At 45.0% G+C, this 13,230-nt stretch overlaps 1 protein-coding gene across 3 annotated transcripts in view; it reads right to left on the bottom strand.

Moving 5' to 3' along the window:
* Positions 1-773: 773 nt before the first annotated feature.
* The window catches only part of PDGFA (platelet derived growth factor subunit A), a 63,172-nt gene continuing 50,715 nt past the window's right edge, over positions 774-13,230 (bottom strand). For 2 of the 3 annotated variants that reach the window (XM_033166893.1, XM_033166892.1), the window contains exons 5-7: positions 6,138-6,264; positions 3,681-3,757; positions 774-1,652 (exon numbers count right to left, since the gene is read on the bottom strand). In XM_033166893.1, the coding sequence (XP_033022784.1) occupies positions 3,702-3,757; positions 6,138-6,264 (183 nt within the window). In that variant the 3' untranslated portion in view covers positions 774-1,652; positions 3,681-3,701. The remainder of the gene's footprint in view (positions 1,653-3,680; positions 3,758-6,137; positions 6,265-13,230) is intronic. The other variant, XM_033166894.1, reaches the window with a different exon arrangement.

The following is a 13,230-nucleotide window of genomic DNA, read 5'->3' as shown; positions in this document are numbered from 1 at the left end:
AAAAATAAAGAAATTTAGGCTTTTTCGGCAGGGTCACCCCCGTGCCACAGTGACATCATACAATACGGACAACAAGAAGAGTTTGTACATCTCACATAGATTAAACATGTGAAATAGTAAAAGGGGTTTGTCTACGGAGAGGCATGGCAATTGCTACCACAACATCACTGATCAGCAACTGGTGTCTTTCCCCACACACACCCAAAGTCACACACACACACACACACAAACAAACAAACAAACTGCTCGCATATAGCCAACGGTTGCTTATGCACATCAGGGAGTTGTGGCGCTGGGTTATTTTGTCTCTAAAAAACAGAACAAAACAGTGATTTTCAAACTTCTTCCCCTCAGGAAGGTCTGTTAGCCTGTCTTGTCAAGGAAACGGTGGGCATCAGCCACAAAACTCTTGCACGTTGCTGAGGATTCTGGGTATATTCTCGGGCATCCTTTGACACGCACAAGGGCCAATACTATTGGGCCTTGCTGTTGCCTCATCTCAACGAAAATGCATTGAAGAATTCGCCTCACCTCCACCCGATCTCTGCTCTGTGGCTGTACATGGCAGAGGAAGATCAGCAGCACCAAACCTTCCATCATTACAATCCTTTTTGCCAACAAAAACACAAACGGACAAGCCCCGGCAACACTTTTGAAAAGCCACTGTTTTTAAATAAAGTGTGCGGGAACGGAGGAGGTTGGGTTGGGGTGGAGGAGTGGGGAGGGAGGGAGGAGAGTGGAAACGGGACATAAACCAAGAAACATTTAGAAAATTATGCATAGGTATACCATTTTTATTTTAATACATCTCATTAGTTTGCATCCCACTAGGAGAAATTCCATACTTGTCTGTCTGTCCCGCTTCGCCATCGCTACAGCAGTCTTCTATATGGGTTATTGGTAAATGTAGTCCAAAAAGGATAATAAAAAGCTAGGCAAAGAGTAAAAAGAAAGCTTAATAATAACTTTATGGTGTAAAAAAAAGAAAAACAAAAAAAAAAACATCCACTTAAGGCGCCCCAGAAGGATTTTTTTTTGTATAGACGTTAAAATACCGTCAAGCAAAATCGCACTGCTTCTATAAGTGTCTGCTGTGACATTTGATACATTCCTGCTCTTTCTTTTTTTTTTTGTATGTGTGCCTAAACTCCATCAGTGTCCATCCATCAATGTCCATCCACCTTTATCAAGAATGCAGACACATTTCTTGACAAAAACAAACAGAAAAGAAAGCACCATTGACTGCTCTTCCCAGAGGAAATCTGTTCTTCACTTAATTTAGCATTGTCTTTTGTCGTGTTGCCAGGGTACTTTTGGTATTCCTCTACCAATGCCATTTTTTTCTTGAGTTGTCTTCTTGGGTTGTTGTTGTTGTTGTTTGGACAGGGAAACTTTCGTATTGTTTCGTAGAGTGCTACAATACTTGCTTTGATGTCGTATTAAACAAATGTACATTGTCTCTTTGTTCTCGTGAAGTCTCTCTCTCTCTCTCTTTCTCTCTCTTTCTTTAAGACAATTTCCCCCCCAACGTAGGAGAATGAATGAAGTATACAGTCATTAAAGCACCATACATAGTAGGTTCAGGAATGTAACAAACAATGTACATCCATGTCCCAGAGAGAAATGTTTTCTAGCTTATTTTCACCTTACATCTGCAAAAAGAGAAAGAGAAAAGGGATGGGGGGCACAAGGCAATTCGACGGTTAAAAGACTGAACTTCCCTCTTAAGATCATTTTTTGGGGGACCCCCCCTCCTCATTCCTGACTGAGCCTTTATATGATATAACAGGGGTATTGGGAGCGCCCTTCTCACACTTTAATTCAGGGGTTGCAAACTTGCGGCCTTACGGAGGTGGTCAGCCTCCAACCGCAAACCAGCAAGGCCAGTGGTCAGGAATGGTGAGAGATGGAGGCAAAATGGGGTGGGGGGGAGCAGGGAGCAGGAGGAGGCAACTTGACACCCTTGCTTTTTTTAAAAAAAATAGGCATTAAAGTGCTAGCACCACCGGAGTTTTCCACACTCCATTCCCTGAATGGATATGGGAAGGACCTTTGGGACTGGCCCCATCACAAATGGAGCTGAACCTTTCAACATCTCGGCAGTGCCATGAGATGAGTCGTATTTATGTAGAATCATAGAGTCCCGTAACCTTGACACTCTCAGCACCACACTCTAACCGACTGAGCCGTCCAGTGGTCACAGAAAAGTGGGGCCCATGCCCCTTCTGGATGATGATGATGATGATGATCAGGGTTCAGCAAACTTTTTCAGCAGGGGGCCAGTCCACCATCCCTCAGACCTTGTGGGGGGCCGGACTATATTTTGGAAAAAAAATATGAACGAATTCCTATGCCCCACAAATAACCCAGAGATGCATTTTAAATAAAAGGACACATTCTACTCTTGTAAAAAACATGCTGATTCCTGCACCGTCCGCGGGCCGGATTGGGAAGGCAATTGGGCCGCATCCGGTCCCCAGGCCTTAGTTTGGGGACCCCTGATGATGGTCATCATCATCATCATCAAGTTTATATACTGCCCCTCACCAGAGGATCTCAGGGCTGTGCACAACATAAAAATACAGGATAAAACCACAAATGTGCAGGGTTCCTAACGACAGCCAAGAAAGCACTCGTCGTTGTTATCTTTTGACTGTGTTGCATGCTTAGATTTAAACCTTTCCTTATATAATACAGTTCCCACAAGTTCTGGGCTCACCTGGAAGACAGGACTTGAAACAGACCAGAGTACTACCCTTAACGGTTCTCTCTCCCCACCCCCACCCCCCAGTAGTTCATAAAGACTATCCAGTTGACATAGAATACATTCAGTTCCTTTACACATATCATTTGCGCATTGCGCAGTGCGTTAAATTCAGCTTTTTCAGTGCAACACCCAGGAACCTTTGCCTTCATCTCTACTACCTCAAGGGAGATTTCTTCTATGGGGCGTGCCTGATGATACAGATCTTCTTACAGCAAAACTCTACACCCTTGGTTCCTAATATATATATCCCTGAAGACTAGGGCCATGTTCAAATCTGGTACAAGCCTGCTGGAATAGGAACAGAAGCGGCAGGCCATATTTTATTAATGGTGCGTGTTTGAGGACCAGTGTGGTGTGGTGATTGGAGTGCCAGACTTAAACCTGAGAGACCAGGGTTCAAATCCCCTCTTGGCCATGAAGGCTTACCTTGGGCCATTCATTGCCTCTCGGCCTAACCTACCTCACAGGGCTGTTGTGGGGATTAGGTGAGGAGAGGGAGAACTGTGTCCCCCACCCCCTCGAGCTCCTTGGAGAGAAGGGTGTTATGTAAATGCAACAAATATCAAGCAAATATTAATCCTTGATCAACAGCATTTCAGTATTATCACAGAACACCTGAACCACCCTTGGAAATCAACGGCAATTCAAAAACAACAGGGACCTGCAGATTGCAAGAGTTTAATATTAATCCCTCCAAAATTAAATTATGGAAAGGGAAGGGAAGAAAGGATGTGAGGGGAAAGAAACTCGTGAAAAGAATTATCTGAGCCAATCATTCTCTGATTTCTTGGCTGCTCCGAAACAGCCACGTGTAAAGATTTTTGAACAGTGATTAGATGGGAGAGTGAGAATAGCTGATTATATTTTTCAGTTGCTTGTGGTGTTAAGGGTAGTTTCAGCAGACAGGTCCTACCTGGTCATCGGCAGTATTTTTTTATGAGGGTTTTAACTTTTTTCTTTTCCGTTTTTTACCTTTCCCCCCAGGCCTTCCTGTTGACACAAGGGCAGGGATGGAGTAAAAAGAAGAAGAAGAAGAAGAAGAAAACACCCAAAGGCAATGCATTTATTGATTTTTTTTTTAAAAAAAGATCAATCGTTTCCATTATCCCTTTTCCAAAAAATAAAATAAAAGAACAGTAATTTGTTCCACCTGGTTAGGGTGTTTAGTTCCACCTCTCCAAGATTATTACGTGCCAGGTGCAGAAATTGCATAGCATTTGGGACAGAACCATTCAGATACCAAATGAAACTGATGTAAAAAGAAGAGTGGGATCAAGACCACTCATATCTCTTGCCCCTGTACCATTTATGTACAAACCTATGCACTCCCAACTCCATCAACCCCAGCCAGCACGTCTGGTGGGGGGAGAAGGAACCATAACTGGACACAGTATGGGTTAACCCTGGGGTACAGGCTCTGCAACCGCAACTGGGTATATCCTGGGGTACAGGTTCTTTCAAGCTCTATGCTTATCTTGCACGTGAGAGTAGAGCAAGTACCACAGCCCCACTCCCTCCTCAATAAGTGTGTTCAGAATTATAACTGAATGGCCAAAGGAACACAGGAAGCTGTCTTAAATTGTATGAGTCAGGCCATTGGGTCTGTTTAGTTCAATAGGTGTCTACATTGGCAGGCAGATACTCTCCATGGTATCTGGCAGGGGGTGATTCCCAAACCTACCTGGAGATGCCGGGAATGGAATGAAAAGGATGCATGTACTCCATGACTGAACAAATGCCCCTTTCCCATTAATCCTTAAAAAGGTAAAGGGACCCCTGACCATCAGGTCCAGTCGTGTCCGACTCTGGGGTTGCGGCGCTCATCTTGCTCTATAGGCCGAGGGAGCCGGCGTTTGTCCGCAGACAGCTTCCGGGTCACGTGGCCAGCATGACTAAGCCGCTTCTGGCGAACCAGAGCAGCGCACGGAAACGCCGTTTACCTTCCCACTGGAGCGGTACCTATTTATCTACTCACACTCTGACGTGCTTTCGAACTGCTAGGTGGGCAGGAGCTGGGACCGAGCAACGGGAGCTCATTTGCCAGCCAAACAACAGCAACAAGCGTAAAGCCAAATCTAAAACAGTGCTTGGTTTTTAGAGATTTCTTTCGTAATCTGCCTGTTGCCCTTTCACCTCTGCTTATGCTATACAGTCGTACCTCGGAAGTTGAATGGAATCCGTTCCGGAAGTCCGTTCGACTTCCAAAACGTTTGAACACTAAGGCGCGGCTTCCGATTGGCTACAGGAAGCACCTGTAGCCAATCAGAAGCCCTGTCAGACATTCCAAAGAACGTTCACAAACCAGAACAATCACTTTGTGACGTTCGGGAGCCAAAATGTTTGTCTCGCAAGGTGTTAGACTTCCGAGGTACGACAGTACTCTGTTTTGCCCTTTATACAACTCACCTAGTGATTGATTACAATTTTTACAAGGGAGTTATTTAAAAACTAGATGGTCATTGCCCGATGTCAACAAGTTTGTTACCTGTAATAGGGTAGCTCTGCATCTGCTAGCAGTGAGAAATCTACAGATTGCCCTTTTGATCTGAAACAGCACTGACTGCCAAGGGAATTTTTAATTTGTTTAATTGGTAAGAGGAACTTGACCAGGTAAAAAAAAACCAACAACCCACATTTCTGAACATTTGTGTGTTACCTTCCTCCAGGTGTTTTGTGAATTATATTGTAGTGGCCATTAGCTATAAACAATGCAAATCTCCATCTCCTGATATAAAGCCAGAAAGGCATGGGTTCCAGGCCACTACACCTGGCTGAGATGCCACCAGGGGAAACCCTCATGTGCTGCTCTGAGTTGCCTAGAGGAAGGGGATGACGTCAAAGTTAACTAAGGAGACTCTCCACGCTCCCTCTCCAAAGGCCTTTCGTCACTTTACGAAGAGCTTAGGCATTTGGTCTGCCTAGATGATAATTTTAGCTCTCCTAGCATGTGAATCCTCGGTTTTAAGTTACAGCGTTGTAGCCCGCTAAGTAACACACACACACACAGTGGCCTTAAATTTAAATCCACTGATTTCAGTGGGTCTACTCTTAAGTAAGATTTAATTGGCCGCAACCCACAATCTGCCACCTATCGCTGCTTTTTAATTGCCAAATTTGTGTTTTATTGTATTGTATCCCGATACTGTGTTGCAAGACGCCTTGAACGTTTTATCAGAAAGGAGTGATATAAGAATATTTAAGTAAATGAGTAAAGCACGGTTGCAAATGCTGTGGCTGGAACTTCTCACCACCACCTGTTCTCCTCTCCTGGTTTTAAGTGCTTGAGACCCCTTCCCTGCTCCCTAGAGAACATCATACCCAGATGCTTCAGCTTAAATTAAAGCCCATCCCCACCCGTATGTCAACATACCCGTTTCTTCTTCTCGAAAATCTGAATTAGAATTTGACGACGTACAGGTGCATTCCATATGCTCTTCTAGCTTCACCAGGACTTCTTTTAATTTTGGCTTTTTTCTAACATATTCCACTTTTGCCACCTGCATTAAAAACATAGAGGCGTTAAAGGCTTGTTAATGCATTAGGTCAACAAAGAACAGAGTTTCAAGTGTCCAGTTACGCAAGACCGTCCCAATCCTGCTGGAGGAGGGGGCCATTTGCATGCGCGCACGCAGAAGCAAGTGTCTTAATAAGACATCCTTTTAGCTGGATGAGGAATAGGACAAACCTCACCGGCAGTGACTCCTCTGCTCGAGTTGAGAGCTACTGCAGAGCTTCAAGGGCATGGTTTGAAAAAGCAGGGACAAGCAAAATGCAAATCAGGGTATATTGGTTTGCTAGAGGGTTTGTAGAAGACCAGTAAGGATTTCTGGCTGCTAATTTTTAAACAATTAGCGGCAACTAAAAGACCTCTCCACACACACACACACAAGCGAAGAAAAAATACTGGGCTGTTAGAATCTCTGTTCTGCAGCATCTCAGGTGTAGATTTGCATGGGCAAGCAAGTTCTGTGCCTGACACCCGGTGTTGGGAGAAGCAACTGGCTCTGCCCCATAAGCCAGCATGTTGGATCTGGCTCCTTGAACCACTGTTTTGCCTCTGGCTCCTGCTGCTGGTGAGCCTTGGGTGTTCTAGCGCAAACCTATGAAAACCCTGCAAGTCTGACGTCTGCACACACCTGGCTTAAAGGCACATGGCTCAGCAACCTTCCTGAAGCTAAGGAAGTCCGGATGCGGTCGCTGCCTGCTAAAGCGACCACCTGGGAACCCTACAAATACTGCCTTGGGCTCAAATTATAGAAGGCAGGCCGGATGTAAATTTAATAAATAAAATTGGCAACGGTACAGGGGAGCTGTTCAGGAACCGGATTTGGGCTCCGTCGTCACTCGGCTCTCCCTGCTAAATTGGCACTGCGGCCGATTTTCTGACAGGGTGTGTACGCAGCTGGACTGAGCATGTGGGTTTTTTGTGTTATCCCGTTCTGCAGCAGAAAAGCATTGTTACTTCCAAGAGGTGAGGAGTTCGAGGTGTAGTGCTGCCGAATGGGTTTTGCTTCCTTTGAAAAGGGGCCAAAAGCTTATGGGGGTCTTTGTAATAGCTGCTTTCTTTACAAATATACGGGACGCCTGTGACGCTGTGGGTTAAACCACTGAGCCTAGGGCTTGCCGATCAGAAGGTCAGCGGTTCAAATCCCCGCGACGGGGTGAGCTCCCGTTGCTCGGTCCCTGCTCCTGCCAACCTAACAGTTCGAAAGCACGTCAAAGTGCAAGTAGATAAATAGGTACCGCTCCAGCGGGAAGGTAAACGCCGTTTCCGTACGCTGCTCTGGTTCGCCAGAAGCAGCTTAGTCATGCTGGCCACATGACCCGGAAGCTGTACGCCGGCTCCCTCGGCCAATAAAGCGAGATGAGCGCAACAACCCCAGAGTCGTCTGCGACTGCACCTAATGGTCAGGGGTCCGTTTTGAGTGTTACGCTGAGGTCTGTCTGTTTTTGCTATTTATTTTGTGTTTGTGTTTTTGCGACTCTTTTTGTGACAGTGTGAAACCCAGTTCAGCTACCGATTGATTGACTGAATGATTGTGTGACTGCAGTACATTGTTTATTGCTTTCATTTTATGGATCAATAGTCTCATTAGGTAGTAAAATTCACGTTTAATTTCTGTTTTAGGGGTTGTTTTTAAAAGTCTGGAACAGATTAATCCATTCTGCATTACTTTCTATGGGAAAGTGTACCTTGGTTTTGGAACGGACTTCAGGAACGGATTAAGTTTGAGAACTAATGTACCACTGTACATGGAATTGGGGGTCCCCATCTCTGGCCCCATCTACACTATCAAAGCACTATGATGCCACTTTTAGCAGACATAGCTTCCCACGAAGAATCTCGGGAAATGGAGTTGGTAAGGGTGCTGAGAGTTGCTAGGAGACCCCCTATTTCCCTCATAGGGGCACAGTTCCCATAATTCCATGGGAAGAGAAGTAGATTGTTACACAACTCTGAAAAATTTGAGGGGAATAGAGGTATCCTAGCAACTCTCAGCATCCTTAAACTCCATTTCCCAGGATTCTTTGGGGGAAGCCATTGCTCTTTAAAGTGGTACCACAGTGTTTTAAATGCATAGTGCAGATGGGGCCTTTCTCTCAGGCAGCAAAAGGCCTTGAGATGACTCTGCAGTCAGGAAACATCCACAGATATTGAATAAATATTAAGGAGCGGGTGTTCCCGCCCCCCAACACCCCAGACTCCAATCCAGGGTCACTTTAGTTTATTCATTCATTGATTTATTTTGCACGTTTAGACATTCTTTCATCCTGAAGGGTCTCGGAGCATCGAACGGTTCAGATGAAACCATGGCAATAGCCTCATTCACAGTAATCAGATCGTAAACACCCAACGGTATTTACATTCCTATTTTATTGCTTAAGGTTTTTTTTTAAAAAAAGAATTGCTAAAGGTCTTATTCTCTGGGCCTCAGTGGTTTACATTTCTGCTGTCTTTCCAAGAGGTAAGAATAAAATATTGTTGGCTTCCCATCTACCAATTTCCAAGCGAATCTACATTTCGGGACCTTTCGTTATAAGGACCGGTGGTGCCTTCTTCGTTTCTTTCCAGAAAAAAAAGTATAAAACACATTACAGCTGCCCAAATACCCCAGATGCAAAAAGCAGGACGTTTTAAAACAAGCAAGCCCACAAGGGAAGTCATGCTATGCTGGGAACCCAGGTCTGAGTAGTATTTGGCCAGGAGCCACTCATATTATAAATGCTTGTCCGACTATCTTGGATAACTTCCGGCTGCTGAAAGATGCTGCCTTTCTTTTCGAGAAGAATTTCACCTACTCCCTTGGCAGGAGGGAAGCCAGAGTCCATTGCTCTCACGCAGGCAGGGGCTCCTCCTCTAGCTATTAGAGCTCGAGAGCCCTTCCCCTCTGGCTTGTTCCCCTTCCTTTGCCAACAAAAGCCCTGCTGGTATGCAAACCCCCTTTGATCATTTCCTGCCAACCCGTATTACAAAGCAGCAAAAATCGTCAACAAATGTCTCCAAAACCCCTGTTTCGGTTTGAAAGATCTTTGTGTCTCGGGCAGCTATTACTATAATGTTGTCATCACAGACTGCAGCTACTACCACAATTATTAATATTTAACACAGATAAAGCACCCGATTTATTTAATTTTTTTAAGCACTGTGGTATTAAAAGACAAGACAGCCCACAGGATCACTAAACAGATGCAATGAAAAAGGAATGGGGGTGGGGGGAGAGGAGAGCCAACACTAGCACACCTGCTCCTTCATGGCCAAGTTGGTCTCCCCTATCCCATGATATTTTGCTCTGGGGTGCAGTCTTGGCACCCTGGCTGATGGCAGAGGCCAGTGTGTGTCTCCCTGTAGTCCTGCAACCCTCTGATAACTGGCAGAGAGGGGGGTTAATTTAAAAAATGTTGCCTCTACGCCTCTGGATTCAAATTCTCTCCACTTAGCACTGAACTATCTAATCCTAGGCTTGCTGTGACATCAGAGCAGGCAAGCCAATGGCACAGAGAGGCATTGCTTTTGCCTGCAAAGCCTCACTGTGGCCTCAGAGTATCCAGCAGCACCCAAAAAAGTGGGGCAAAGAGAAACCAGCAAAGAACACTGTATGAAAGGGCAAAAATACAGCCCGTCATGTTAACAGGGCTTCCCCAAAAGAGCTGGAAGGACCTTAAAGGCCATCTCACCCAAACCTCCTACCCGAAAGACAAGACTGTAAGCCAGCAGGTGTCCAAAGATCAGCCAATCTGGCATATCCAAAGTAGAAGCTGAAATGATCAGATTACTCAAGGAAACAAGCTATGCGGCACACCTCTGAGGAAAATATAAAAACAACAAAACCATCATAAACCGTGTGATTCTCGAACATATCATTCAGTCAGATGCTAAGCAAGATGCAACCAGGAAGTCCCTCCCCAAATGAACTTGGAGACGGGGTGTGTATGGAGAGTGGAAGACAACGAAGTCCCAGGGTGAGTTATGAGCCTATCAAGCTAATTCTTGGCATCTGTGGACTACAAGGCACCAAAAATAAGAACAAGAGTCCTGCTGAATCAGACCAAAAGTTTATCTAGTCCAACATCCTGCTTCCCACAGTGGATAATCAGATACCCCTGGGAAGCCCAAGGGCAGGACTCCTCTGCTGTTGTTCCCCAGCGACTGCTACTCAAGAGGAACACTGCCATCCATCGTACCCATCAAGATTTGTAATCAGACAAAGTCACAAGACAATTCGTAGGTTTTTCAGGCACTCTCATTTTTGCCCCAAGGCCTAAGGACAATGTCAACCCAAATCTAGTCCTTTGGCTGTCAAGAGACTTAGGTCACATGGATTAACTGTGCACCAAGAGACTTAGGTCACATGGATTAACTGTGCACCTTACAGTCAATAGTTTTTTGAAGTTCATTTGTTCCATATTTTAAAGCGAACAACAGGTAAATAAGCAGGCTGTGGAAGTGATTTATGCTCTGAATATTCTGAATTTTCTGTTTATATTTTGTGCACTGACACGACAGAAAAACTCTTCCAAGGAACAGAAAACAGGACTGTCCTGTAAGAAGGGGGGTTGTCAGAGCACCTAGAAGAGCAGCGTCTGGCGAAGTGTGCAGCTGCACACACGCTCAACAGCTGGAACATGCTATTCATCCAAGCTGAGAAGCACATTGCATTATTGCTTTGAGAGCACATGATGAGTCCAGCTTCCTACAGCCCAGTTTTCCATCTAGCCACCACCCCCCAGTATTATCTTCACTGCCTCGGACCAGATGTCCAAGATCTCAGGTGGAGTCTTTTCCAGCCTGGCTACCAGAAATCCTTTGGTGCTCTGGGGACGGTTGGGATTAAGCCTGGGGTGTTCTACATCAAGGGTGGGTAACCTATGGCTCTGCAGGTGTTCCTGGACTACAGCTACCCTCATCCCCAACCACTGGTAATGCTGGCTGAGTCTAACTGGTGTTGAAGCCCAACAGCATCTGCAAAAGCCATAAATCCCATATCCCTGTTCTACATGCAAGGCATGAGCCCTGCTGAACCCTTCTACTTCCTGTACCAAAGCATGATATTTCCACTAATCCAAAATCTCTATGGAATTAATTCATAGTACCCAACAGATTTTTTTTTTCATTAGTACGTAAGAGGCACCATGTCAAGGCATCTGAAGGACAGGGAGGAACGCTCCCTAAACTTATTTCTTAGAGGTTCAAACAAGTTATCACAGATGCTTTGGGAGGCGAAGAGATATCCACCGATCTTTCTAGGGTTAGCACTGGCCACAGTTGTTTTGTCGACAGACGTCATGTCTGAAACGTTCGCATTTGCAACATTTTCCAAGGCTGACAGTTTTCCACCAAGATAGATTTACAGCAGGCTACGACTCGTAAGAATGCTTTGCTCGAAAGGTCACCCATGGGTTGAAGCAATACGCTCCGAGCCGCCTCTGGCATGGTCTAAATTCTAACCAAGTGCGAAGTTTGAAGGAAAACGTATGGCAAATCTGAGTCACCCGGCATCAAAGGATGACTAAGCCGGTCGCATTCACAACAACAAAACACAGATTAAGACCTTTGTAATCAAAGATACAGACAAGAACACCAGCAATAATGGAACAACTTTCATATTGGCTGCACTTATTTCAGACATTGGAATGAATCAGCAATGGGGAAAATTACATGTGTCAGAAATAAACTGTAATCAAAAATCAAAAATATAAAAATTCTCCCAGTGCAGATAAACTATAAAGAGCACACATACTCCTTAAGCTAAGCATACTATACACGTATGATAACAAAGTGTTTGGAGATTCCATAATGATAGTACTGAGCCAATTAGCAGGTACAGTCAGCTCTATAAATGTTTGACCCAAGTAATGTCTCACAACAACTGTAGAAAACACAACCTGAAAAAGACAATGCATGTGCTTTTGTAAACTAAGAAAACCTTTACCAAAAAAATATTTTAAAAGCTAACAAACAAGGGGCACAGGAACACAGCTGTCTTGCATGTAGTCAGTCCATCGTTCCACCTAGCTCAGTACTGTCTACACTGGCTGGCAGCAGCTTTCCAGGATTTCATGCAAGTTATCTCTCCCAGCCCCACCTGGAGATGACAGGGGTTGAACCCGGGGACCTTCTGCATGCAAAGCAGATGCTCTGACACTGAGCGACACACACATGCTCAGCTTTCAGGTATCCCACTTAAGATGGCAGCCTTCTTAAGATGTTCCTTAGCTGCAAGCCACAATGTGGGGAGCCTACACTGATTGCAATAGATGACGCCAGTGTTAGAAAGTCAGATATACAAACTACCGGTAGGTGGCCAAATGGCTCCTTCAGCCGGTGTTACACTCGCCAAAACGGAATACCCAGTAGCCATTTGGAGGGCCAAGCAGCTTGAAAGTTGTGTTGTGTTTTTCAATAAGACTTTTCGGTTCCTGAAATTCGTTCTGGTTGCGCAGATAAATGGATACAATTCTACAGGGTTTGTTGCTAATGCGTTAAAACAGTCAAGATCCATGGATCCCCAGGCACGCACCTCCAGATGGTGGAGACATCAGACGCCATCCTGGCGCCCGGGCATCTTCCCTTGGTCACAAACGCTGCACAAAAACCTTTCTATTTTTATCTCTAGATAGATTTTTTTAAAAATATTTCAAATCCGTCAAAAAGAATCCATGTTATATATTGGCAGATCTTGTTTAATAATGTAAAAATTAATTTAGGGGAGAACTTTCTGCATAAACTTTTCAGTAGCCATTAAAAAGAAAAAAAATCTTGAAGAGCTCCCCCATGATGGAATGCCTTTTGGAACGGGAGTCACGTTTCTCAAAGGACGTTTATTTGCCGCAGCTCTCAAGTGGATTAGCAACAGTGCGATGGAATGACGGCCGATGGAAGTGGTCCATATCCCCAAAGGGCCGCAAGGGTCAGGCTAGAGCGCTGGGATACAGGTCTGGCATTCTGTTGGGGTTTAAATAGA

Source organism: Lacerta agilis, chromosome 13 (assembly GCF_009819535.1).
Source record: "Lacerta agilis isolate rLacAgi1 chromosome 13, rLacAgi1.pri, whole genome shotgun sequence".
Taxonomy (NCBI): domain Eukaryota; kingdom Metazoa; phylum Chordata; class Lepidosauria; order Squamata; family Lacertidae; genus Lacerta; species Lacerta agilis.
This window is presented reverse-complemented; position numbering and strand designations above follow the sequence as displayed.